Source organism: Neophocaena asiaeorientalis, unplaced genomic scaffold (assembly GCF_003031525.2).
Source record: "Neophocaena asiaeorientalis asiaeorientalis breed wild unplaced genomic scaffold, Neophocaena_asiaeorientalis_V1.1 scaffold357, whole genome shotgun sequence".
Taxonomy (NCBI): Eukaryota; Metazoa; Chordata; class Mammalia; order Artiodactyla; family Phocoenidae; genus Neophocaena; species Neophocaena asiaeorientalis.
This window is the reverse complement of record NW_020173270.1, coordinates 180,898-204,139: the sequence shown is the minus strand read 5'-3', so window position 1 is coordinate 204,139 and position 23,242 is coordinate 180,898. Positions and strand designations below refer to the sequence as shown.

Below are 23,242 nucleotides of genomic sequence, written 5' to 3'. Positions count from 1 at the left end.
GGGAAGGTGGAGCTGGTGGGATGTAAGCCTGGCATTGCCCCAACGAGGGTGAGGCTGCCTTGGAGTGGGGCAGTAGTCATTTAAATGTTCTTTTGGCTACTGTAATAGAGACCCAAATCATAACGTGATGGCTTAAATAAGATACGCATTTAGTTCTCTCTTTTGTAACAATCCAAGTAGCAGCAAAACAATATGGCTGCTCCCTGGTCTCAGAGGGCCACACTCCTTCCAGTTTATGGCTCAGTTATTCAGAGGGTATGAACCACCTACTCCAAGATGATCTACTCCACGTCTTCATTCTAACCACCAGGAGGCGGAAAAGGGAGAAGGAGAGGACACAACCCTTCTCTTCAAGGACAGAGCCTGGAATTTACCCATATTCTTTCCCTTTACATCTCATCGGTTAAGACTTTGTCATATGACCACATTTTGCTGCAAGGGAGACTGGAAATGTGGTTTTTACTCTGGGTAGCCAGCTAAAAACCAGTGTTTCCATTACCATAGAAGAAGGTGAATGGATTTAGGGAGACAATGGACAGTCTCATTCTCAGAGCAAATCAGAGGCAAGAGATTTTGTTACAAAGTCCTGGTGACATCTTTTGAGTCCCTGGATCCAACTGTGCCTGAAGCTGGACCCATGGAACTTTACAATTACACGGGCATTCATTTCCTTTTTTTGCACATACCTGTTTGATTTGGGTTTTTGACCACTCGAAACAGAAAGAACCCTGATTAATACAGTTAGATATAAAGCCCCTAGTTGATGTCTGGCAGAGTGGGAGTTCATGAGTCAGTATCATTCTTGTTGTCGCTGTTGTTGTTATGATTATGTTGTGGGTGGCCCTACAGCTCACTTCGTCTGTGCCTTCTCTACCTGTTTCTTCATCCTACCCCAGTACCGCTAGCTCACCCCTCTCATCCTCACAGCCCTTAATGACTCACGGGTGATGATGTTATTTGTCTCTGATTCCAGTGAAATTTCTTCTTCACTCTCCCATATACATGGCAGAAAAGAATCATACCACCCCAACAATGTTGAGGGAGGGAGTCCTGAACCCTCTGTTTGTGACAGAGACCCCCCTGGATTCAAGTCATGCCTCACCCTGTGGAGCACAGGCTCCGGACGCGCAGGCTCAGCGGCCATGGCTCACGGGCCCAGCTGCTCTGCGGCATGTGGGATGTTCCCGGACCGGGGCACGAACCCGTGTCCCCTGCATCGGCAGGCGGACTCTCAACCACTGCGCCACCAGGGAAGCCCTCAATTCTTATCTTGATGAAAAGTGAACATGAAGCACAGGCGCAGAACAAACAAGACTCCTGCTTTCATAACTTTGATCACTATTTTCATCCACTTCTATTGCTTCAGATATGTCTCCAGCAGTTACAAGATTTCTCTGGGAGAGGGTCTGTCCCCTGACACCGCACCCCTTTCTATGTTTATGGGATGAAGCTCTCCACCAGCCACCCATGGGCTGATGTCTTTGGAATAGGGGTGTGGTGCCAAAAGGGTCAGAGGGATGAGGTCCAATAAAGTTTGGGGAGGGGGAGTTTACAGGGTATGGAGGACAATGGCCTCTACTGGGGAATGAGAGATTTCCAGAGAAGAGCTCCCTCCCTGCCCCCTGGTGAGAGAAGCCAGGCCCCTTGCTGCCCGTGGGGCCCATGTCCTGGAGGAGGGGGAGAACCACCTCAGGCTGGGGAGACTGAGGTTGTACGCCGGGCCCCCTCCTTCCGCCGCAGCACGAAGTCTCCGGGGGCGGCTGGGCTCATTGCGTAGAAGACATTGGCATTGTCAGGAATCAGGAGCTCTGACAAGGGGTGGAGATGACGGTGAGAGGCCCACACAACCTCATACTTCCCTCACAGAGGACCTAGGTAACCCTCCACCATTCACCTTGGAGCCTGAACAACCCTGGGTCCCTTCACCTAGTGCTAAGCCAACCTCATTCTCCTCTCTCTGTGAACCTAGACCACTTCCCACTCAAAGCCTGCACAACCTCATGTCTCCCCCCACCTCCAACCCCGTGAACCTGGGCTACCTCCTGCTATTTCCCCCCGGAGTCTAGACAACCTGCACTACAGGCTTGAACAAAGTCAGGCCACCCAGCCCAATCAACTTCCTGCCCATCCCACCCTTCCCCCACAGCCAGCTCCCAGCCAAGTTCATGCTGCTCTCACCATGAACTTGGACAGCTTCTGACTTCCCACTTCCAGCCTGTACAAACCTCACACTTGACACGCGAACAACCTCATGTATCCTTCCTAACGTCCAGCCAACCTCACATCATGCCCTTTAATGTGTCGCTTTCTCTCTGGTTTTTTTTTTGGCCACACTGTGGGGCTTGTGGGATCTTAGTTCCCCGACCAGGGACGGAACCCGTGCCCCCCTGCTGTGGAAGCACAGAGCCCTAACCACTGGACTGCCAGGGAATTCCTTAGCATGTCAATCTCTTGCCTCTCTCTCTTTTTTCTTCCTACATTTTTTTCTCCATTTAAAAAACTTTTTAACTGAAGTATAGTTGATTTACAATATTGTGTTAATTTCTTCTGTACCGCAAAGTGACTCAGTTATACAGAATTCTTTTTCATATTCTTTTCGATTATGGTTTGTCACAGGATACTGAATATAGTTCCCTGTTGCCTCTCCCTCTTTTTTTTTTTTTTTTTTGCGGTACGCGGGCCTCTCTCTGTTGTGGCCTCTCCCGTTGCGGAGCACAGGCTCCGGACGCACAGGCCCAGCGGCCACGGCTCACAGGCCTAGCCGCTCCGCGGCATGTGGGATCTCCCCGGACCGGGGCACAAACCCGTGTCCCCTGCCTTGGCAGGCGGGCTCTCAACCACTGGGCCACCAGGGAAGCCGCTGCCTCTCCTTCTTGAAAACTGGACAACCTCCTACTCACCTGTACACTGAACGATCTCATGTTTCCCTACCCTGAATTTCAGTACCATGTGGCCCTCGCCTATGCCAAATTCAGAGTCCCCATGCTGAGCTTGGACAAACTCATTTCCCCTCAGATCCAAGCCCAGACCCTGCTTCAGTCTTGTGCTCCACCAGGTTGAGCCTGAATAACCTCATGGTTCTACAAATTTAAGCCCGGATGACCTTCTACGTTCCCTCTCCACTGGACCCTGGACAATCTCATTTCCCCATAAATCCTAGGAAGTCACCTTTGGTGCCCGCTTCCCTCACACTGAGACAGGACAACCTCATGACCCCATCTAACGAAGGTACCAATGTTTTTCTGCCCTTACCCCAACCCTGCTTCATCTCACCCCTACTCTGTGCCAGAACCATCCCGGTCAGTCTGCCGCCCCCCTCCTGAAGCTGCCCCCCAGCTCTGGCTCCAAGCTGTCCCTGCTCACCCCTGTCCCCAGGAAGGGCTTGGAAGAGCTGATAGTCCTGGGCCCAGGGCTGAGCCACATTGTGCTTTTCCAAGGCTCGCTGCACCACGCTGGGGGCCTTGTCCTGACTAGTGAGCTGGGAAGAGAGGGCGAGAGGTGAGGGATGACAGCCCAAGCCCCAAGGGCAGGGCTGCCACCAGCATGTCCCAGGCACAGCCCCTCACCAGGATGCTCCGATACAGATTTCCATGGTCATTGTCGATGCTGACTCGGACGACGCAGGCCTCTGAGCCCTGTTGCCCGGGGAGGGAGATGTGAGGGCCACTCAAGGGCAAGGCCAGGGTCCAGGGGCCTGGTAGGTCTGGGCTCAGTGGCAGCTGTAGGCAGTGGGGTGGGGACTGAGCGGTGAGAGCACGAGGCCCCTCCCTCATTGTACGCAACACGTCTTCCTGCACACCCCAAGCCTGGGACATGCAACTAGGGTACATACACAAGCCCATATCTATGCAATCCCATCACATACAGACTTTCACGCCCTGTTACATGAATTCACACACGACTCATGTTCACACACAAGAAACCCTGTGTAACCAGAGAGCGGCGACTGCACCCATTTGCTCACAATTGTTGGATACGCACAAGCCCATGTCCATGAAAAACCCTGCACATGGTCCTGTGGATATTCATGCCCGCATTTCCCCTCCAGGTATGCAAGTTCCTAGGAAAATGCATATCTGTGCAAAAGTGGGTGATTGCACCCCAGAGTACCTTGTGTCTAAGTGGAAGCTCTGGTCCAGATCTGAGCATAACTGATGGACAGTCCCTCAAACGGGGCCATGAAAATGCATGTGGCTTCCTGGACATATCCCTAGAGTGTTCAGCCAACTGTGTGCATAGTCTCCTGTGTACATACCTAGCCCCCAAATCCTGTACACACACACAGCCCTGGGTGCCCGCAGTCCCACATGTACACATAGTCCTGGTACCTTGGTGCTGGGGCCCTGGGGCCCTGGAGAGGCCGGAGGACTGCTGGGAGGAGGGTCCCTCGTTCTAGGACTGGATGGGGGGGACACTGGGGACAGACTGGGGGAGACACAGAGTCTGAAGTGGGGTGGCTGCCCTGATCTCTGATCCTGTCCTCTCCAGCCCCTTTACCAAATGGGATGCTGACCTGGAGGTGGAGGATGAGGGATCCCTGGGACTCCCACCAGGGGATGAGCCTCTCTCTCGGGACAGCTTCCTGAAAATAGAGACAGGGGATGAGGCTGAGGCCAGACTCAGTCCCAGGAGCGGATGCCATCTCTGCTCACGTCACTCCCCACATACTCCCTGAGACTCACGCGCTGAGGCGCTTGGTGAGGCTGATTCGCCGCCGGACGCGTGGGGAGCTGGGGCAGGAGGCGGCCGGTGGCTCAATGACCCGGGAGATGCGGTAGCTGAGGGGTCAAGATGCAGATGGGATGGGGGGGTTGGAAAATGAGTTAGAATCGGTCGGGAGCTGGGTTTTGGGTGTGTGTGTGTGTGTGGGAACAGCCAGGGGGTGGGCACCCAACGTTGGGGTCAGGGCCATTACAGCTGTGGGGTCTTATCAGGGATGAGATGAGATGGCTTGGTTGGCAGGTCACACAGGGGTTTACAGAGTGGGACTGAGGAGTCAAATTGGGTCGGGGATAGAGTTCAAGGTCAGATAATCACTGAGGTCAATTGTTAGGATCATGGATTCAGTAGAATGAAAAGAAACCATTGGGACAGTTGAGTTGGATGCTCTGACATAAGAGTCAGTTGCTCAGAATTGGGGGTCAATGATTGGGCTCAGAGAGTCAGATGGGGGTTATGAATGGGGTCATGGGTCAGATAGGGCCAGAGGTGGGGGGAAAGAAAAGATGAGATGGTTGAATGGAATGGCCAGCTGCATGTTAAAGGTTGAAGTCAGAAAGTCAGATGGGTCAAAGTTTGGGGTCAGAGGTCAACTGGGGCCCTCGACTGGGCCGCAGACAATGCAAGGTGACAGGCTGGGTGGGGGGGTGTTAGGGCTCAGGAGGGGGGTCTTAGGAGGAGCTGGAGAGGTGCATGGGGGAGGTGGATCCAGTGTGTGATCCAGGGTCAGCGGGTGGGAGGTTGGTCAGGCCAGGCCACATGTTGGTCACCTCTGCTCCTCGCTGAGCTGGCGCTGGGTGCGCAGGGCAGCCAGGATGGGCAGGTGGGAGCTCAGGCAGTAGCTCTGACAGCGCCTCTGCAGCTGCTGGATGTGGGCCAGGATCTCCTGCCCAGGCAGGCCCACCCCAGTGCCCACTTACCTTCCTCCTCTTCTCAAAGTTGATGAGATCCCCCTGGGGGCAAATTTTGTCTGAACTGGAACCTCCAGGGTCAAGGATCAAGGGTCAAGGTCAGGGGTTGGGATGTCAGGAGCCCTACCGCACTAAGGGGGCTGGGGTCAGGAGCACAAGGCAGGGTCACGGGTGTGAGGTCAGGAGGCCCTCTGTACTGAGGGTGAGTGAGGCTGGGGTCAGGAGTCAAGGGTCAGGGCTCAGACCTCCAGCATGTCCGGCAGGGCTGTATCCAGCATAACCAGGTCCGTGAGAAAGGTGCCAAGGTAGGGGATGGGGCCTGGGGGCAGTTTCTGTGGCCCCCAGAGCTCCAGTCACTCTCAGCCATCACCAACCCCACCAGGCTCCACCCCCCACCCAGGATCCTGCTTGTTCCTCATCCCAAACCACATCACTCACTGAGGGCAGGCTTCCTGGGGGGGCATTCTCCTCGGTAGCCTCCTCCTGGGGGAAGGGGAAGAACTGAGCAGTCCTGGGCTCTCTTTGTCCCCTCCCTCGGGGAAGATGCCTCCATCACAAGCAGTTGTAAAGGCCATACCCAAGGGAAAGTGAACAGGGAGGGGGAGAGAACAGATAAGCAGAGGGGGCAGGGCTCACTGGGGATGATGGGAGGTGGGGCTTGTGGGTACCTTGGCCCCCAAGGCTGGCCTTCACACAGGTGAAAATCCTTGTACCTGGAGATCCCCCAGAAATGCCCTGAACCTTGTTGGCACATTATTTTTTTTCCAGTTTTTCTTATCAAAGTCAAGTCCTTAGCAGAATTTTTTTTTTTCACTCTTTGCTCTGACTCTGGCCTTCAGTGACCTTTTCCCTGTAACTTCTGGTATTTGTTGAATGAATAAATAAGGCAGCCACCAAGTGTGAGCTATAATGAGGGCAGCAGAGGGAGTAAAAACGCAGGGCTGCCCACAGACAAGAGGAAGGTCATTCTCGAGGCATAGGGAAAGGACACTGAATGTTATGACAATGACAAGCAATGCCTTGCCGGGCCCCTGGTCCCCTTCCTGGGCCTGGGATCTGAGGGGTCCTCACCCATCTGTACCTGGGAGAGAATCTCTCTGCTGCTGAGGTGATTGTTCTCATCGGAAAAAATCTGCGAAAGTTTCCTGAAAGTGGATAACGGTTCCCTGGGGGTACAGGAGAGGGGTCAGTGGTGGCTGCGGGAAGAGTCAGAGCTGGCATGAGGTGGGCAAGGAGTCCCGCGCCAGCACCCCGCCCCTTGCTCACCGGCTCAGGGCACCCCAGCTGCGCTTGAGCCGGTAGATGGGGTTAGACTGCAGGGCGGACAGGATGGCGCGCAGGGAGGAGAAGTTCCGCAGTTCCCGGCAGCGCTGGGGAGCGGGGTGAGGGATCGCTGGTCACACCCCCAAGCCTGAACTCCAAGTATGATCCACCTTTGATCCCGTGACTTGTGACCCCAGGTTAGATCCTTACAGCTCGCCCCATATCTGACGAGCTACCCAGATTCAGCCTCCTCCCCCAGGGGCCCCCTCCCCCTCTCCAACCTGCAGTCCCAGCCCCTCCCCCGGCTGCCCCTCCATTCCCTTCCTCTGACCTTGGCTCCCCGTGTCCCCACTCCTTACTTCTCCCTGGGCCCCAGACGAACCCGTAGCATCTCTCCTAGACCCAGACTCCTCCTCCCAGACCAAGTCTCACCCCAGGTGTCAACCTTCTTCCCCCTTCGCCTTGCCACGCCCCCACTCTCTTTCCTGGCCCCCATTTCTACTCTTCCTCTCTGCTCAGGCTCCTGCCCCGCTTCCATCCAGTCTCTTTCAGGACCTCTGCCTCCGTCTCTTGGCTTTGGTCTCTCCTCCAAGCCTATCCGCTCCCCAGTGCCCCCATCCCATCCTTATTCCTAGACCAGCCCTGCGTCCCTCCGCGGTGTCAGGCGCCAGTCCCGCCCAGCCACGTCCTAGGCTTTCTCTTAGGCAGCCCCAATCCTCCGAGTATCCCCAGACCCCAGTCCTCGGCCTTCCGCCCGCCCCCGACCTCTCTCTGGCCTCGGTGCCCCGTGCCCCCTTCCACCCACCCCCCGACAGGCACCTGCGCGATGCGGATCCACTTCTCCAGCCGCTGCGCCCTCTGCGGGGCGGCCAGGCCCGGCGACCCGAGCACCGAGCCCAGCACGCAGCCGGTCACCGTGTTGAACTGGGTCACAGTGGCGCGCACAGTGGAGGCGGTGCCTGTGGCCCCCGGCCGGTCCCGCTGCGACCACACGGAGCCCAGGCACTCGAAGGGCCGCACGCGCGAGAAGAGCTCCTGCGCGCGGGGGTTGGGGGTGGGTAGGATCTGTGCTCAGCTGGGCATCTTCCCCTTGCCCCTCCTCTACGCCCCGCCCCCTCCCGACCGCGCCCAGCAGGGATCCTCACCGCATCCATCAGGGTCAGCTGCTCGGCCACGTCGTCTACACTGAAGTCCAGGAGCTCAGGACCTTCCCGCACGAGTCCTTCCACCTCTTCCAAGCAGCCTACCGGGGAGTCTGGACGGGGTATCTGGGCAACCCCTGGATGTCCTGAGGGAGCATTAGAGGGGGTTAAAAATTCTGAAGTTTGAATCCAGGACTGGCTGCGTGACCTTGGGCATCTGTGATCCTCACTTTTCTCATCTGTGAAACAGAGATCTCCTTGAGTGTTAAGAACCTCAGAGCAGCAGTAACTGTTCATTGAGCATCTTGGGTGGATTAACGGGGAAATTTATACACTAACCCTGCGAGGGAGGTACTATTATGCACCTTTTTTAAGGGCAAAACTGAGGCAGGAATTTGCTCTAACTCACATCTTCAGTAAATGGCAGAGATCTGAAGCCAGGTGCTCAAAGTCTAGAATAGAAAATAGAGCCTTTTGACTTTGAACCTGTATTAGGATAGGATCCATCTGCCCTTTTCTGGTGGTTAGAGGTGGTATAACCTTGTGGTTAAGGAAAGGTTATCGTCTTAACGTCCCCAGTTCAAATCCAAACTGGTCCACCGGGGTGCTGTGCGAATTAAGCAAGACTTTAAACCTCTCTGTGCCTTGGTTTCTTCACTTGGATTTTTTTTTTAATCACATGAAATCACGCATACCAGACGGCTATAAAGTACTCAATAAATATGATTTTTCTGAGGTGACGTTCAATGGTGGCGCCCCCTAGGGGGACATTTTGGAAGTTGAAATCTTGCCACAAGAGGGGCTTGGCACTCATAGTGAAGAATTGTATCACCAGCCTCCAAATGTCCCTCCAAGAAATTTGTGTCCTTGAAAAACCTGTTTACAATACTTGGCACCTAGAACTCAACTATCTTGCTTATAAACACTAATTATTTTGGCTCTAGAAAGGCAAGGACTGTGAACTTTGTTTTGTATGGAAATGGCAAGTGTTGTTCACCATTTTGGAAGTTGATGTCACCAACATCTATGCTGCTGCATCTGCGTCGCCAGTGCATCCCCCTGCATTAGTTTCTGGCTGCCATATTCACCATGATGCTATGGCAGGTGAAGGCACTGAACAACTTCATCATGTCTCCTGGTGAGGCATGCCCAGACATTGACATACCAACAAGTATAGTTGATTGTTGTGTAAATTGCTTTTGTCTTATTTCTCCTTCCTATTACAATTTCAGCATCATATTATTATTTTTAAATTATCTGTGTAAGTCTGTTTAATTATCTGCCTTTCATTTCGTATTAGGACAGGTAGCATTGCAAAATACTACTTTTAAAAAATTTTTTTGGCTGTGCCATGCTGCATGCAGGATCTTAGGTCCTGGAACAGGAATCGAACCTGTGCCCCCTGCAGTGGGAGCACAGAGTCTTAACCACTGGGCCACCAGGGAAGTCCCGCAAAATATTAGTTTTTAAAAGTGAGCATAGGGGGAAAAATTACTCAGCCATAGAAAGGAACGAAATTGGGTCATTTGTAGAGATGTGGATGGACCTAGAGACTGTCACACAGAGTGAAGTAAATCAGAAAGAGAAAAAAATATATTGTATATTAACGCATATATGTGGAATCTAGAAAAATGGTACAGATGAACCTGTTTGCAAGGCAGAAATGGAGACACAGATGTAGAGAACACCACCAAGGAGGGAAAGTATGGACACCAAGGAGGGAAAGAGTGGGGTGGGATGAATTGGGATTGACATATATATACTAATATGTATAAAATAGACAACTAATAAGAACCTGCTGTATAAAAAATAAATAAAATAAAAATTTTTTAAAATCCCATAACTTGAGCACCAAAAAAAAAAAAAAGTGAGCATAGGGGGAAAAAATTGCACGTAAATCTAATCAAACCTTTAGCTCTTACAGCAAATATGGTGAATAGAGGAACGTGTTTCATGTCACCATGAGAAAGCTAACAGGTAAATGGAGAAGGATGTGAGACATTCCTCGGGACAAATGACCCATTATTTTCTCCTAATGCCATTAATCAAAAGGCAAAGAGGAACAGTCATAGAAAAAGAGAGATCTAAGAAATGAACACTTGGGACTTCCCTGGTGGCATAGTGGTAAAGAATCCGCCTGCCAATGCAGGGGACACGGATTTCAGCCCTGGTCCAAGAAGATCTCACATGCCGCAGAGCAACTAAGCCCGTGCACCACAACTACTGAGCCCGTGTGCCACAACTACTGAAGCCCGCACACCTTGAGTCCGTGCTCCGCAACAAGAGAAGCCACCGCAATGAGAAGCCCGAGCATCACAACGAAGAGTAGCCCCCGCTCGCCGCAATTAGAGAAAGCCCACGTGCAGCAACGAAGACCCAACACAGCCAAAAGTAAATAAATAAAATATATAAATTTATTTTTTAAAAAAAGAACACTTTAAATGGATCTTTGGTTTTGGAAGAAACAACTATAAAGAAGACAACTTAGGAACAATAGGGGAATTTGAATATGAGTATTTTTTGATATTGAGTAATTATTGCTGATTTCGTTGGAAAAGATTGTGGGCATGAAGGTTATATATATATTTAAAGTCCTTGTCAATTACCGGTGAGAACCAAAGTATTTGTGTGTGAAGGGACGTAAGTCTGGGATTTGCCTTCAAATCATCCTGAAAAAAATATTTTTGGTCAAATTGATAATTGTTGAAGATGAGTGATGGGTGTTTCAGTGTTCTTTACATTACTTCTCTCTACTTTTCTGTACGTCTGAAATTTTCCATGGTAAAAAGTAACCCCCAAACAAGGATACTAAGGTTCCCAGATCCTGGCATAAAGTCAGTGTTCGATAAATGTTCATTTTCTCCTCTCACCTCAAGAACTCATAGCTTAGGGCAGCACTTTCAATAGAATTTTCTGCAGTGGTGGAAATATTTTCTACCTGTGCTACCCAATGTGGTTACTGAGCACTAGAAATGTGGCCATTGTGACCAAAGAACTGATTTTAATTTTTATTTAATGTTAATTAAGTTCAATTTTAATAGCCACATGGGGCTAGTGGCTACCCCACTGCCCTGTGCAGCTCTGATGACTTGGAATCAGCTGGTGAAATCCTGAAGGCAGAGGAAGAAAGATACTTGGTAACCAGGAGGGAAGATGAAGGGATAAAATGTATATAAATAACTCTCACCAGGGGAGAGAAGTGGTTGCTACTTCGTAAAGCAGAGAGGAATGTGGCCAGTTTAAGGATTAAAAAATGGATTAGGGATATAAAGCTCTTGTGACAGGGATCAGATCAAACACAGATGGGTGAAAGATGATATTTTATAAGCTGGATGCAATTACTCAGTAGATAAATCCGTGTTGTAACTGACCCTGGGGATAGAGTTGGGGACAAGACCAATAGGTTCTATGCAGAAAAATAAGGCAGGTAATAGGACTCAGAGTGGGAGGCTGTATTTGTTGGGAGGGGATCTGAGAAGGCATGTCTGAGGAGATGACAACTGAAAAAAGATCTGCATGAAGTATGTGGATATTTCTCCTTCCCCCCAAAGCTCTCTACAACAGAGGTTGTAGATCTCTGCTGTAGAGAGCAACAAACGTGGCATGTGGGATCTTAGTTCTCTGACCAGGGATTGAACGCATGCCCCCCGCAATGGAAACGCAGAGTCTTAACCACTGGACCACCAGGCAAGTCCCAGCAGACTTTTCCATAAAAGGCTGGATAGTTTGCTGACACCCACTTCACTAGAAAACATCAGTATGATTTATTGTATCGATTTCATTATAAGTGGTAGATTCTAATAAGTAAGAATCTGTGATAACAACAGTAATAAAAATAATACTATTTGCCAAGCCCTCATTAGTTGTTTATTTACTTGTCCACTAATTGTCTTCCCCAGGGAACAGGGAGCTCCTGTCCACTGTTACGTGCCCAGAGCCAGTGGCTAAATATCTGTTCAATGAATGAAGAAGCCAATGAGGTAAGTACTGTCATTGCCCCCATTTTGCAGATAAGGAAACTGAGGCTCAGAGAGGTGATTTATCCAAGGTCGCACAGTCAGCAAATGGCAGAACTAGGATTTGAACCCAGGTCTCTGTAGCTCCTAAGGCAAGTAGTAATAGATGATTTGTAGCCAAAAACACAGGGTATCCTGACCCAATGATGGACTATCTTTGTAGTTGGGATGTGTTGTGTGGGGGAGGTGATAGACAAATGCCAGTACTTTAAACAAAGGGCTATTATCCCCATTTTACAGGTGGAGAAACTGAAGCTCAGACAGGGTTAAGAACCTTGCCCAAGATCTGTAGCTCCTCCGTGAGGGGAGAAGACCCCTGGGGGAGGGAGAATGCCTGTTCCGGACACTATCGGTTCCCCAACCCGCTCACCTGCCCATGTCTGGGACCGCTCCTCTTCTTCCTGCTGTGCCTCAGCATTCTTCAGGAAATCTCCCAGCAGCTTTTCTGCCTCCCGGGCCTCAGCCCCTGATGGGGCTGCCCAGCCCAGAAAGGTGCAAACACTGCCTAGGTCCGAGTGGGCAGGGGGATCCCAGAAATCCTGAGGGTAGTCCCGCAGCCAGGAGCCCAGCACTGACACCACAGCCCTGGCCAGAGGGGTGGGGCCTCAGAGGCCAGCCCAGAGCTCTGGACCGCTGGAGCCCCTACACTTCAGATCCTTTTGACCTCTATGCCCCCCTGCCCACACCCAACGGGAGGACAAACCTCAGGTTGTTGTTGAAGGTCAGATCTCTTCCCTCTGTCTTCTTGATCTCTACCCTGGAAAGACATCCCCCCATCCGCCATCAGGTGAGGAAGAGGGCGGCTGGAGGGGACTCAGGAGGAAGATTCTGGGGTTGGAGGAGGGGGTCCTGGTTCTAAACCGGAGGGAGCAGAGGAGTATCCGGGTGAAGGTCTGGGGTGGGAACATGAGAGTCCCCCGTTGGTACTGACCCCGGCGGCAGGGGCGGCGGCGGCGGTGGCAGGAGAAGGTCCAGCACGCGGGCAGTGGGCACAAAGACCCGGTGGGTGGCCAGGAAGGCAGGCACGAAGCCTGGGTCCTGCTCGAGGTCTCCAGACACCAACTCCCGCACCAGCCGCTCCAGCCGCGCTGCCCTCAGCGTCCGCACCTTGCTGGTGCGGTAATGGAGGAAGGTGTCGGCACCGGGGCTAGGGGCCTGCGGGGCAGGGTGACCGCAGTGAGACACAGAAGAGTGGGCCCCAGCATCCCATTTCAATCGTGTCTTTGGGAAGCACCGATCTTGCATCTGATCCTGTCCATTCTTCTGAATCCTGCCCCCTGAGTTCATAATTCTTCCCCATTGCACAATCGACCCCCGAAACACGCCTGGAACCTCCTCATCTGCCCAGGCCCCGCCCTGCCCTCTGCCCCATTTACAAGTCACCCCTACCTCACCCCCACCTCCGCCCCCAGGCTGCTCCCAGCTCTCCTGCCGCGCTTCACTGGCCCGTTCCCAGGCTCTCCGCCCCACCTTGCTCTCGCCTGGTCTCTTCTAAAGACCACTCCTTCAGCTCCGCCCCACTAAACCTGGCTTACCTAGGCCCTGCCGTCCAGTTCCGTCCCCAAGTCCTGCAAGTCACCTCGGCCTCACCTGGCCCCGCCTCCTCATCTACCCCACTCACCTGGCCGCCCCCGGGCCCCACTCCATCCTTACCTGGTCGCCTCTAAGCCCCGCCCCTCCTTCGGGCCCCAGTTCCTCCCCTCCACTCAGCCCCTCCCTCACCTGGTCACCTTCCGCTCGGCCCCAGCCTCCTACCCGTTCCTCACCTGGGTGCCCCGAGGCCCTGCTCCCGGACTCAAGCGCTGACTGCGCTGCCGCCGCAGGGAGACACTGTACACCGCGCCGTCCTCGGTCTCCTCGCCCCAGTCCTGCAGCGGCGCCTGGATGCGGAGGCGAGCTCAGGACGCCGCAGGGGGAAGGCTCCTGGGACCACGGACCCGCCTCTTCCGCGGACTCAAGCCTGATCCCTCCAGTTTTATCCCCCTTTGCCGGCCAGAGTCAGTGAGACTCGGGGCAGGGGTCCAGGCTCGGGAAGTCCCCTCGGCGCCGCGGGTACCCTCCTACCTAGCCCTTGGGAGGATCGGGTGGCATTTGGGGACGTCCCAGGGTCCAGTCTTAGCGAGTCTGTCTCTAGTCCCTCCCGCAGATGCGTTCAGAGACACTCCCGCCACCAACCATCCCTAAAAGGAGCCAGCCACTTCACTGGGTCAGGGGCCGGGAGGCCAGAGGTAGGGACTCCCAGGCTGTTCCGAAGGGTCCGATTTGAGGGGAGAGAGGATCCAAGGAGCGGTCGGGGACCTGGAGTTTCTGGACTTGAGGGTCGCCAGGGATGTGGGGTCCTGGGACCCCAGGTCCCCTTACCAGGGCGAGCTCCTTGCTCGTCGTCCGCTCCATGGTCCGCTCCCGTCCCGCTCTGCCGCGCGGCTGAGTGAGGCGGAAGGGCCGGTCGGGGAGCAGTGGCCGGGAGTCGGGCTGGCGGGGCGGGGCGGCCGGGCAGCGCGAGGGCGGGGCGGGGTGGACCCACTGCTCGCGGTTGCCCCTACCAGACCCCAGCGCCCAGCCCAGGGCCCTGGGGAAGAGGTCCGAGCTCTCCGGATAAATGTGTATCAATCTGAGCCCAGGAAAAAGGACGCCTCTCTCTCTCTCTCCCAGGGGAGGGCTCTTTTTTGTGTCCCCAGGTGTGGAGGAGCTAATGTGTACAGCTAAGTGGGGTACAGGTCTGCGTCCTCAGAAGGAGAGTCCGCTTGCTCAGACGGGGAGGGCTGGTCTGCCCCAGGTGTGGACTTATTTCTCATTTCTCTGGAGGGGCGGAGGGAGCTCAACCTGTGTCCCTAGCTTACGGGAGTCATCACTCCCCAGGTCGGAGGGAGCTGAATCTGTGGCCCTGGTTTGAGGGGCAGCCATCTATGGGGTGGTGCAGGATCAAGGAGAGGCGAATACTCAGGGGGCTGGTGGTTGACCTTTAATGCGCGATTCCGAGGCCGGCGCGGACCAGCCTGGGGAGATTTACTGTGGGAACGTCCGGCAGCCCAGCCCCCTTCTCTACTCCGGGCATCGCCCGCCCGCTCCGCTCCCTCGTCCGGGCCGCGTTCAGCCCTTGAAGGGGCCCCGTGGGCCCGCCGCTGGGCCCAGAGGGGTTTGGGGGCTCCGCAGGGGCCCGCAAACGCCGGATGGGCGCGAGGACGAGTCTAGGACCTCCGCGAACGACCGCGCCTCTTGCTGCGGGATTCGATTAATTTCTGGGAACGCATCTTGAGCTCCGCGCGGGTCACCACGTCGTTGTCTTCGTCCTCACTCTCCTCTTCGTCTGCAAAGGGCGATGAGGGGATCAAGTTCCCATTCCCGGCTCAGATGTTCCTTCCCAGCCTTTACCATCCCACCACCACCTTGGCCCTAGGTCCGGCCCCTGACCACCTCCCGATGCTCTGCTTGGGCCCCCGGCCCCGCCCCCTTTCCTTGCCCGTACTGACCGAAGAACCTGTCGTTGCGACCGGCAACAGGCAGGGCGATGCGGGTGTTGTACATCGGCAGCTTTCCCTCTAGGGTGGAGTAGAACTGGAGGAGGGGGGAGCGGGAAAGAAGAGTGTGAGTGGGCAGAGGCTGCAGCGAAGTCCGTTCTCCCTCCTCCCCAGCCCACTCTGAGACAACCTGATTCCATTCGGCACCTCTGCCCACTGCTGGAAAGTTTTCTTTAGTCGCTGCCGCGTCATTTGTTCTCAGCGGGCATCCTGATACCCCTCCCCCTCCCCCTCCCAGGCCCGCCCGTGGTCTCTAGGTCCCACCTCTTGTCCTCTCGAGGCCCCACCCTTGATCCCCCCAGCCTTGACCTCTGGCCCGCCAGGGCCCTCTGGGAACTCTCGTGGTGCATCCCTAGCTCCTTAAACCTCACGCCTTGTCCCTAAGGCCCATTCCCGGCCCATCGGCCTCCTCTCTGGTCTCCAGGGGGATGCCCCGACCTCCTGGTATTCCGCCCCAGCCCCTGCACCCTCAGTCTCACCGCCTGGCTGAAGGGGTACCTCGCGGTCGGCGATGTGGCGCAGCAACTCTGGCACATTGTGGTTCTGGAGTTGCGCCTGTAGCTTCAACAGTTTTTCCTCCACGAGGCCCAGTAGGTTGGGCAGATAGTCACCTGCCTCGGGATCCAGCTCCTTCCTGGCGAAGCGGCCGGCCTCCTGCGCCCGGGGGCGGAACCAGGTGAGTGGGAAGGGGGCGGGGCCTCTGGGGACAGGTTCCACCCAGGGGCGGGGCTTTTCCTCAGGGACCAGGCCTTTGAAGTTAGGGGCCACCAACCGGAGTGGTGCTATCCTCTGTGGGGTGGGGATTCTGTGGTCAAGGGCCACGCTTATAGGGCAATTGCCTCTGAATTCCAGAGACCCAAGCCAAGGGATGGGGGGCGGGGGGAGTCTTTTAGTGGGAGGGCAGGGATACTAACTGGAAAGAGGCCATTGCCGGATGACCTTAAGAAATGGGATTCTGCTGCGGGCAGGGTGGGGCTTCTCTTATCTGTGGTCGCTCCAGGATTGGAGCGGGGTCTCTGAAGTTTTGGGTGTGTGTGTGTGTGTGTGTGTGTGTGTGTGTCTAAGTGGGACTTTCCCATGGGGGCAGGACTTGAAATGGGACAGGGTCTCTAAAGTCCTGGGCCTCTTAAGGAGTAAGGGGGGTGCCCCCTGAGACGTGAGGTGGAGACTCAGGAGTGGGTTGAGGTTTCCCCTGTGTCTAGGCCTCTCATGTCCTGGACAGGGCCTGCGGTGGGTTCTCTTGAGTGGGCTACGGGGCAGAACCCCACACCTGCGTGCTGGCACCGCCTCTCACGTCTTGCGGGGATTCCTCGTGGGCGGGGCCTGCCACTAGGATGTGGTTCAGTTTGCCAGCCAGGTGTTCCAGGCCCTCTTTGGTCATTTGCATTGCCCGCATGGCAAGCTGCAGCCGATCCTGTGTGTCAGCGCGCCACTGCTCCTCCGCCTTGATGCGCCCCTGCAACTCGACTTGCAGCTTCTGCTCGCTGCGGGGAGCAGGGAGGCCACCGCTGGAGCTCCACCGACCCCGCAGGCCCCACTCTCGCCCTCGGGCACCCGGGACCTCACCTCACCAGCGTGGTCTCCCCTGAGTACTTGAGGTCTTCGAGCTCCCGCTGCAGCCGCTGCTTCTCTTGCTTCAGCCTCAACAGCGTCTGCTCGTTCTGGCTTTTGAGTGTCTCCAACCGCGTGAAGGTGTCGCCCTGTGCCAGGAACCGCTGCACCACCGCCTGGGGGCCGCCCAGCCCGAGTCAGAGCCAGGGCTGGGGCAGGCAGGGGTGCACTCCTCCTTCTTTCCCCCGGGCACGCAGGACAAGTGGCTGAGCTGATGGCTTCTGCATAATGGTGTTTAGACACTCTGTGAGTCCGGCCCAGGGCTGCCTCGAGGGTGTGCAGCCCCGAAGAAATGATTTTTGCGGGCCCTTCCTTGTCTATATAGGGAAATTGAATCAGCCAAAATCGGATTGCGGGGCAGTGATAGCAGTGAGCACGGCTGCTTTCCAAACTCAACATGCCAGCAACGTTCTGGCAGTGAATCTTGCCCACTCCCATGAGGAAATATGGCTGGGAAAGGCGCCTGGCCACAGTGCTCCAGATGACCCCACATGTCCAAGTCCTGGAACTCCTAGGAGGCTACCCCATAGGAGTAGTGGGTTGGCGAGCGCCGTTAAGTGGAGAAACCCAACAGGGATCCAGGGGAATTAGTGTTCGCCAGCTGGGGACATAAATAAAGCCTTAGGAAATTTCAAGGAAGACGCTGCCACGCGTGGGCCCCAGAGCAGGGGCCCAGCTTCTCTGGGGCTGAGGCTGGCACTGGGCATTTTACTGCGCCCAGACCCTGCTACAGGTGCTGGAGGCACAGCAGAGAGAAAACACTCATAGTTCTCCTAGAGCTGATACGTCAAAGACGTCAGCACCAGTGTAAGCCGGAACATTAGAGGATGATGGCCAGTGTAGATAACTCGTGTGGGTTTTGCTGAGAGAGGTAGCGGATTAATGAGGCAGTAGCTGGAGGAAGAAGGGGTGTCTTTTGTGTGCTGAAGAATTGACCCAGCAAAAAGGGGAGGCTGGGTGTGTTGGCTTCCCAGGCTCAGCTCGGGCGTCTGGGAGCTGGGAGGGCCGAGGGCGGCACTCACGTGCGTTTCCGCCACGCCGGTGGCGTCCTTGACCTTGCCGAAGAGCACCTCCATCTGGTACATGTTCCAGCGCCGCCGCAGCTCCTCCTCTTTGGAGTGCATGCTGTCCTGGAGCCTGTCGTTGGACTGCAGCAGCACCTGCTCGCGCTGGGTCTGCTGGTGGGTTGAGGTCGGGGCCGGGGTCAGCTCGCAGACAAGGGCTTAGGGCAGAGGCCGCGGGGGTTGGGGAAGTATCCGCACCGGGGTAAGGGAGGGGGTGGGGCCCAGGCGTGGGTAAGGGCACCCAGGCAGGGGTCAGGAGTGCTTGGCAGGGCCTTGGTCGAGAAAGGGAGGCCTCAGAAGCAGCGCAGAGGGACGGGGTCCAGGGGGCGGGGCCTGTCGGGTAAGGGGTGGGGCCTGTCGGGTAAGGGGCGGGTTAGAGGCAGGATCAAATTTCCGACACAGGCAAGTCTTGTGGGGAAGGATGAGGATAGACCTGAGAGTAAGGGGAGGGCTGGAGGGCGGGGTCAGGGATGTGAGAGGAGCCCCGGCATCTAGTGGAGATGGGGGCGGAGTCAGGAGAAATGTCAGAACTGCCGAAGGGTCTAGGGCCTGGGCCAACCAGGGCCGCATCTAAGCAGGAGCAGGCTGGGGTCATCACAGCCCCGTACTCCTGGTGCGCCCACCTCGCGCTCCATGCGTTCGTTCTGCAGTTTCCTCTCCTCCGCGCGCTTCTTGCACTCTGTTAGGTAGCGTTCGCGCTTTTTGCGCTCTCGGAACACTGTCTCTTCCAGATGCTGCAGCTGGTTCTAGAGGGCAGGAAAGGGGGACAGCAGGACCTGCTGGCACCTATCTGGGCTCTGGGCCAGAGCCGCAGGCCCAACTCTAGACAGCTGGGTCAGGCTGTGGGGTCCTGGGAGAGAGATGGGACGGGTTCCGGGACAGCTGAGGTTCAGATGCTGGGGCCAGAACAGAAGACCACGGCGGCATCGGGGGTCGGGGGGCAGGACCCCCACCCCCCACCCCGCCCAGGACATGACGGGCTGGCACCTTGGCGATGTCCCTTGCATTAAGCGCCTCCTGATTCACTAGGTTCAGTTCCTCCAGCTCGTGTTTTGTTCTCACCACCTCAGCCTCCATGAAGTCCAGCCGGTTCTCCAAGCGAAGGCTCTCCTCCTGGGGCGTGAGGGATGAGGCAGGCCTGTGACCGCTGTCCCTAACAAGGCTGGCTCTCCCACTTGCCGCCTCCCACCCCCAGTCGCCCTGGTCCCTACCTGTAGATAGGCCTTGAGCTGCAGGTACACATTGGTGATGTGTTCGGCCTCCTCCACCTTCATCTGGGCCTTCTCCAGGCGGTTCTCCAGGTTCCGCGTGGTCTAGAGAGAAGCAAGGCCGGGCTGGGTCCCTTCCCCCCTCACTTCCTCCCCCAGGATCAAGGCCTCTGCAGACCTCACCAGCCCCACCTTGGCCACCTCTGTGTTGCTATCTTTCGCCTCTGCCATCTCCAGCTCACGCAGACCATGCTGCAGCTGGAGCTCCTCCAGCCACTTCTGCCGCAGCCCCAGCTGGTACCGAAGAGCATTCAGCTGCTTCACCTTCTCACTCAGCCGGTGGTCCAGGTGCTCCAGGGCCTGCTGAGGGGGGGCAGCAAGGGCAGAGGCCTGAACCCCCCACCTAGGCCTTCCTTCCTTCTCCCATATCTTTTTTTTTTTAATTTTATTTATTTTTTGGCCGTGTTGGGTCTTCGTTGCGGTGCGCGGCCTTCTCATTGTGGTGGCTTCTCTTGCTATGGAGCACGGGCTCTAGGCGCACAGGCTTCAGTAGTTGCAGCACGTGGGCTCAGTAGTTGTGGCTCACGGGCTCTAGAGAGTAGGCTCAGTAGTTGTGGCGCACGGGCTTAGTTGCTCCGTGGCATGTGCGATCTTCCTGGAGTAGGGATCGAACCTGTGTCCCCTGCATTGGCAGGCGGATTCTTAACCACTGTGCCACCAGGGAAGTCCCCCTTCTCCTATATCTTGGTTCTCATCTCCCCTGACTCTTAGTAGCGTCTGACCTGGTTGATCCCCCTCCTCCTGCAGATTCTCTTTTTTTGTGGCTTCCAGGACCCCCACTTCTTGGTTTTCCACCCAGCTCCCTGGCTGCCCCTTCTCCATCTCCTTTGCCTTTGAAGAGGTTCTTCTCTCATCTGACCAACCTTACCCCCTTGGTGATCCTATCCAGTCTCAGGGTTTCAAAAGTCACAATACACTGAAGACACCCCAATTTAGCCTCCCCCCTGAACTGCAGGCTCGTATATCCATATCTACACTGCCTTCCAGATGTTTCCACAGGCAGCTGAAAACCATCGTGTCTAAAACTATGTCCTTGATCTTTCCCCAAACCTGCCCTTCTCGAATCTTCCCCATCTCAGCTCATGGCAGTTCCACCCTTCCAGGTGCTCAAGTCCCAAACCTTGATGTCATCCTCACCTTCTCTTTTTCTCTCCCACCGCATCCAGTTTGTTAGCAATTCTCTGTTCTATTTCAAAGGTTCCTCCATAGAGAGCTCTTTCTTCCTATTTCTACCCCTTTGTTCCTAGTGCAGCCAACACCATCTTTCACCCAGTTGACCTCCTCCTGGCTTCTATTCCTGCCTCCTCACAGCCCACCTTCCATTTCTCTGATTCTTAGTATAAAATCTGCACTCTTGCAGTGAAGGCTGCTACAAAGTTCTGCCCCTGCTGACCTCTCTGACCTCACCTCCTGCAGAGCCCCCCTCACTCACTACCATCCCGCCACACTTACCTCCTTTGTGTCTCCAACACTCTACTTTTGTTCCTACCCTAGGCACTTTGCACTTCCTATTCCATCTGCCTGGAATGCTTTTCCCCAGATCATTACCTGTCTGTCCCATTCTCAGCTCAAATATCACCTTCTTAGAGAAAGCAAAGACCCCCATCCTGCAGTCTAAAAGGCAAACCCCTGCCCCCATCCATCTCTAGTAAGTCAGTCTATTTTATTTGTTTCTCTTGTCACCACTGGGAATTACTTTGTTTCTATATTTGTTGTTCTTGGTTTTTTTTTTGGGTGTGTGTGTGAGGGTCTGTTTTCTCCACCAAGATATGAGATTCTGGGGAGTGGGGACATGGTCTGTTTCTTTCACCTCACGGTGACCAACACCTAAAACCATGCCAGGCACATGGTAGGTGCGTGATAAAGGTTTAGAAATAAATGAGTGGCTCCAGGTGTGGAGAAGGGATTGGAGAGGCGAGATAGTGGGCAGGGAGGCCAGTTGGGTGGAGACCCAGGCTGGAAATGAAGGGAGATGGTCAGTGGAATGGGAGTGGGGCAAACCTGGCCTGTCCTGTTCTTCAGGTATGGCTTCTCTGATTTCCATTCCCGAATCACTGCCTGGATCACTTTCTCATCTCCCTGCAGAGAGAAGAGCCCAGTCACACTACTGATTCGGGCCACTTCTACTTGAGGTGGTGCTCTGCCCCTGGGGATGCTGCTCCCGCCCCCTGGCACCTCTTCAACCTCACCTGGAGCAGGTCTGTCAACTGTAATTGCAGCGCCCTGGTCTCCTCATGGAGCTGGTTGATGGTCTCCTGATTCTTTTTGATGTTCCACTGGCTGGTCTCATAAAAGGCCTTTCGGTCACCCTCTGGGGTCATGTGAGGTGGGTAGGCAGAAGCAGAGGATCATGGGAAGGGGGGACTTCCCAGAGGGAAAACCTTTTAGTAATTGTCAACCTAACATTGTAACAATATTTTACTTTGAGCATTTGTTATGTGTTGGATGCTGGACTAATAATTTTCTAGGTATCAAATAGCATGTGCCAATAGGTACATATCCATATACAAATTATACCCATTTTACACATGAGAAGACTCAGGCTTATTATATTGTTCTAAGTCACAAGCAGTTGGACTCCCCAGCCCATACCTTCAACCACTAGGCAAAATTACCTCCTAATAATAAAACAATAAAGGTTTATACCAGGATTTCCCAACCTTGGCACAACTGACATTTGGGATGGATAATTATTTGCTGTGAGGAGCTGTCCTGCGCGTTGTCAGATGTTGAACAGCATCCCTGGCCTCTACCCACTAGATGCCAGTAACCCCCCCCGCCCCCCAAAGCAATGTGACAAACCAAAATGTCTCCAGACACTGCAAAATAGCCCTGTTCCATTGAGAACTACCGGTTCACACTTTATAGTGTTACTATGTGCTAGGCACTGTCCTAAGCACCTTACACATTTCAACTACCTATGAGGTTGTACTGTTACTATCCCCATTTCATGGTTGGACAAACTGAGAGCAATTAGGTTACTCTTAGTCCCTGCAAGTCAAACAATTAGCATATGTAGAGCCAGGATTTGAACCCAGAAAATCCAGCTCTAGAAATCTATATTCTTTACTACTCCATGCATGATAGAAGAGTTGAAATTACATAAAAGTATGAAATGCAGTCCAGTCAGTTCTGAGCTCAGGAAAAGTTTTACAAGAGAGATGAGGAAAAACATGAACCAGTATGAGTTTTTGCCTTCAGAAACTGGCCACTGGATGAACGCCAGTGAAACGCTCCTGCCAGCTCAGAGGACTGTTGACTCTTGACCCTTCTGTGCCCTGTGGAGCCATCTTACCTAACAGTTGTATCTTCCTTTGTAACTCAGCCACCTGCGTGTGCACAGCGGACTTCCCCTCGCTGGCGTGGAAAGGTGCCGCCTTGGAATGGAGTGAGTGCCAGGCCTGCACTGACCCCTTGCCTCGAGGGTGGTAGGGCTTGATCTGAGCCTGACTGCCCTTGACTTTGGAAGGAGCTGAAATCTGGTTCTGAGAAGGCATGGCGTTGACGGAGGCCGCCCAACTCAGGGAAGACGTCATGATTGGGTTGAGGCCAAGGATCCCTGGTGGTTAGGGGATCCGCTAGGAATTGCCTCTGTCCGGGATCCGTCAGCTCCTGTTCCTCGGGCTCTGGGAATGCACTTGTCTACCGCTTGGCGGGGCCTCGCAGCATCTACGGTTGCTAGGTAACCTTCCCCGCCTCCCTCCAGCGCTCCCAAGGAAATCGCCTGCAT

At 54.8% G+C, this 23,242-nt stretch overlaps 2 protein-coding genes across 6 annotated transcripts; both read right to left on the bottom strand.

The window, feature by feature from the left end:
• Positions 1-1,336: 1,336 nt before the first annotated feature.
• On the bottom strand, positions 1,337-14,490 carry RGL3 (ral guanine nucleotide dissociation stimulator like 3). The gene is made up of 19 exons (XM_024746034.1): positions 14,413-14,490; positions 13,818-13,931; positions 12,983-13,206; positions 12,755-12,808; positions 12,422-12,636; positions 8,039-8,181; positions 7,713-7,928; positions 6,897-7,000; positions 6,712-6,796; positions 6,069-6,113; positions 5,876-5,962; positions 5,640-5,672; positions 5,490-5,605; positions 4,683-4,778; positions 4,514-4,582; positions 4,329-4,425; positions 3,567-3,719; positions 3,364-3,478; positions 1,337-1,808 (listed from the first exon to the last, which is right to left on the bottom strand). The coding sequence occupies exons 1-19, from the start codon at positions 14,443-14,445 to the stop codon at positions 1,690-1,692; spliced, it is 2,118 nt and encodes a 705-aa protein (XP_024601802.1). The 5' UTR covers positions 14,446-14,490; the 3' UTR covers positions 1,337-1,689.
• A 501-nt stretch (positions 14,491-14,991) lies between these two features.
• On the bottom strand, positions 14,992-23,236 carry ODAD3 (outer dynein arm docking complex subunit 3). 5 transcript variants are annotated; one of them, XM_024745851.1, is made up of 13 exons: positions 22,808-23,236; positions 21,702-21,823; positions 21,514-21,591; positions 19,645-19,815; positions 19,456-19,557; positions 19,232-19,357; positions 18,868-18,990; positions 18,203-18,358; positions 17,136-17,296; positions 16,840-17,053; positions 16,068-16,223; positions 15,522-15,606; positions 14,992-15,358 (listed from the first exon to the last, which is right to left on the bottom strand). In XM_024745851.1, the coding sequence occupies exons 1-13, from the start codon at positions 23,046-23,048 to the stop codon at positions 15,240-15,242; spliced, it is 1,854 nt and encodes a 617-aa protein (XP_024601619.1). In that variant the 5' UTR covers positions 23,049-23,236; the 3' UTR covers positions 14,992-15,239. The 5 variants fall into 5 exon arrangements, with proteins under 5 accessions (XP_024601619.1, XP_024601620.1, XP_024601621.1 ...); XM_024745852.1 differs by having other exon boundaries at positions 18,203-18,355; XM_024745853.1 differs by having other exon boundaries at positions 19,307-19,357.
• Positions 23,237-23,242: the final 6 nt, after the last annotated feature.

What these genes read in the sequence shown, in the direction of transcription:
- RGL3 (XM_024746034.1), bottom strand. Translation starts at nt 14,445, where the DNA reads ATGGAGCGGACGACGAGCAAGGAGCTCGCCCTG. An exon ending in CAGGGCCTCGGGGCACCCAG is followed by an intron (nt 13,207 to 13,817) that starts GTGAGGAACGGG and finishes CCTGCCCCGCAG; the next exon opens with GCCCCTAGCCCCGGTGCCGA. An exon ending in AGCTGGGGTGCCCTGAGCCG is followed by an intron (nt 6,797 to 6,896) that starts GTGAGCAAGGGG and finishes CTGTACCCCCAG; the next exon opens with GGAACCGTTATCCACTTTCA.
- ODAD3 (XM_024745851.1), bottom strand. Translation starts at nt 23,048, where the DNA reads ATGACGTCTTCCCTGAGTTGGGCGGCCTCCGTCAACGCCATGCCTTCT. An exon ending in GGGGAGACCACGCTGGTGAG is followed by an intron (nt 17,054 to 17,135) that starts GTGAGGTCCCGG and finishes TGCTCCCCGCAG; the next exon opens with CGAGCAGAAGCTGCAAGTCG. An exon ending in GCCACATCGCCGACCGCGAG is followed by an intron (nt 15,607 to 16,067) that starts GTACCCCTTCAG and finishes CCCCTCCTCCAG; the next exon opens with TTCTACTCCACCCTAGAGGG.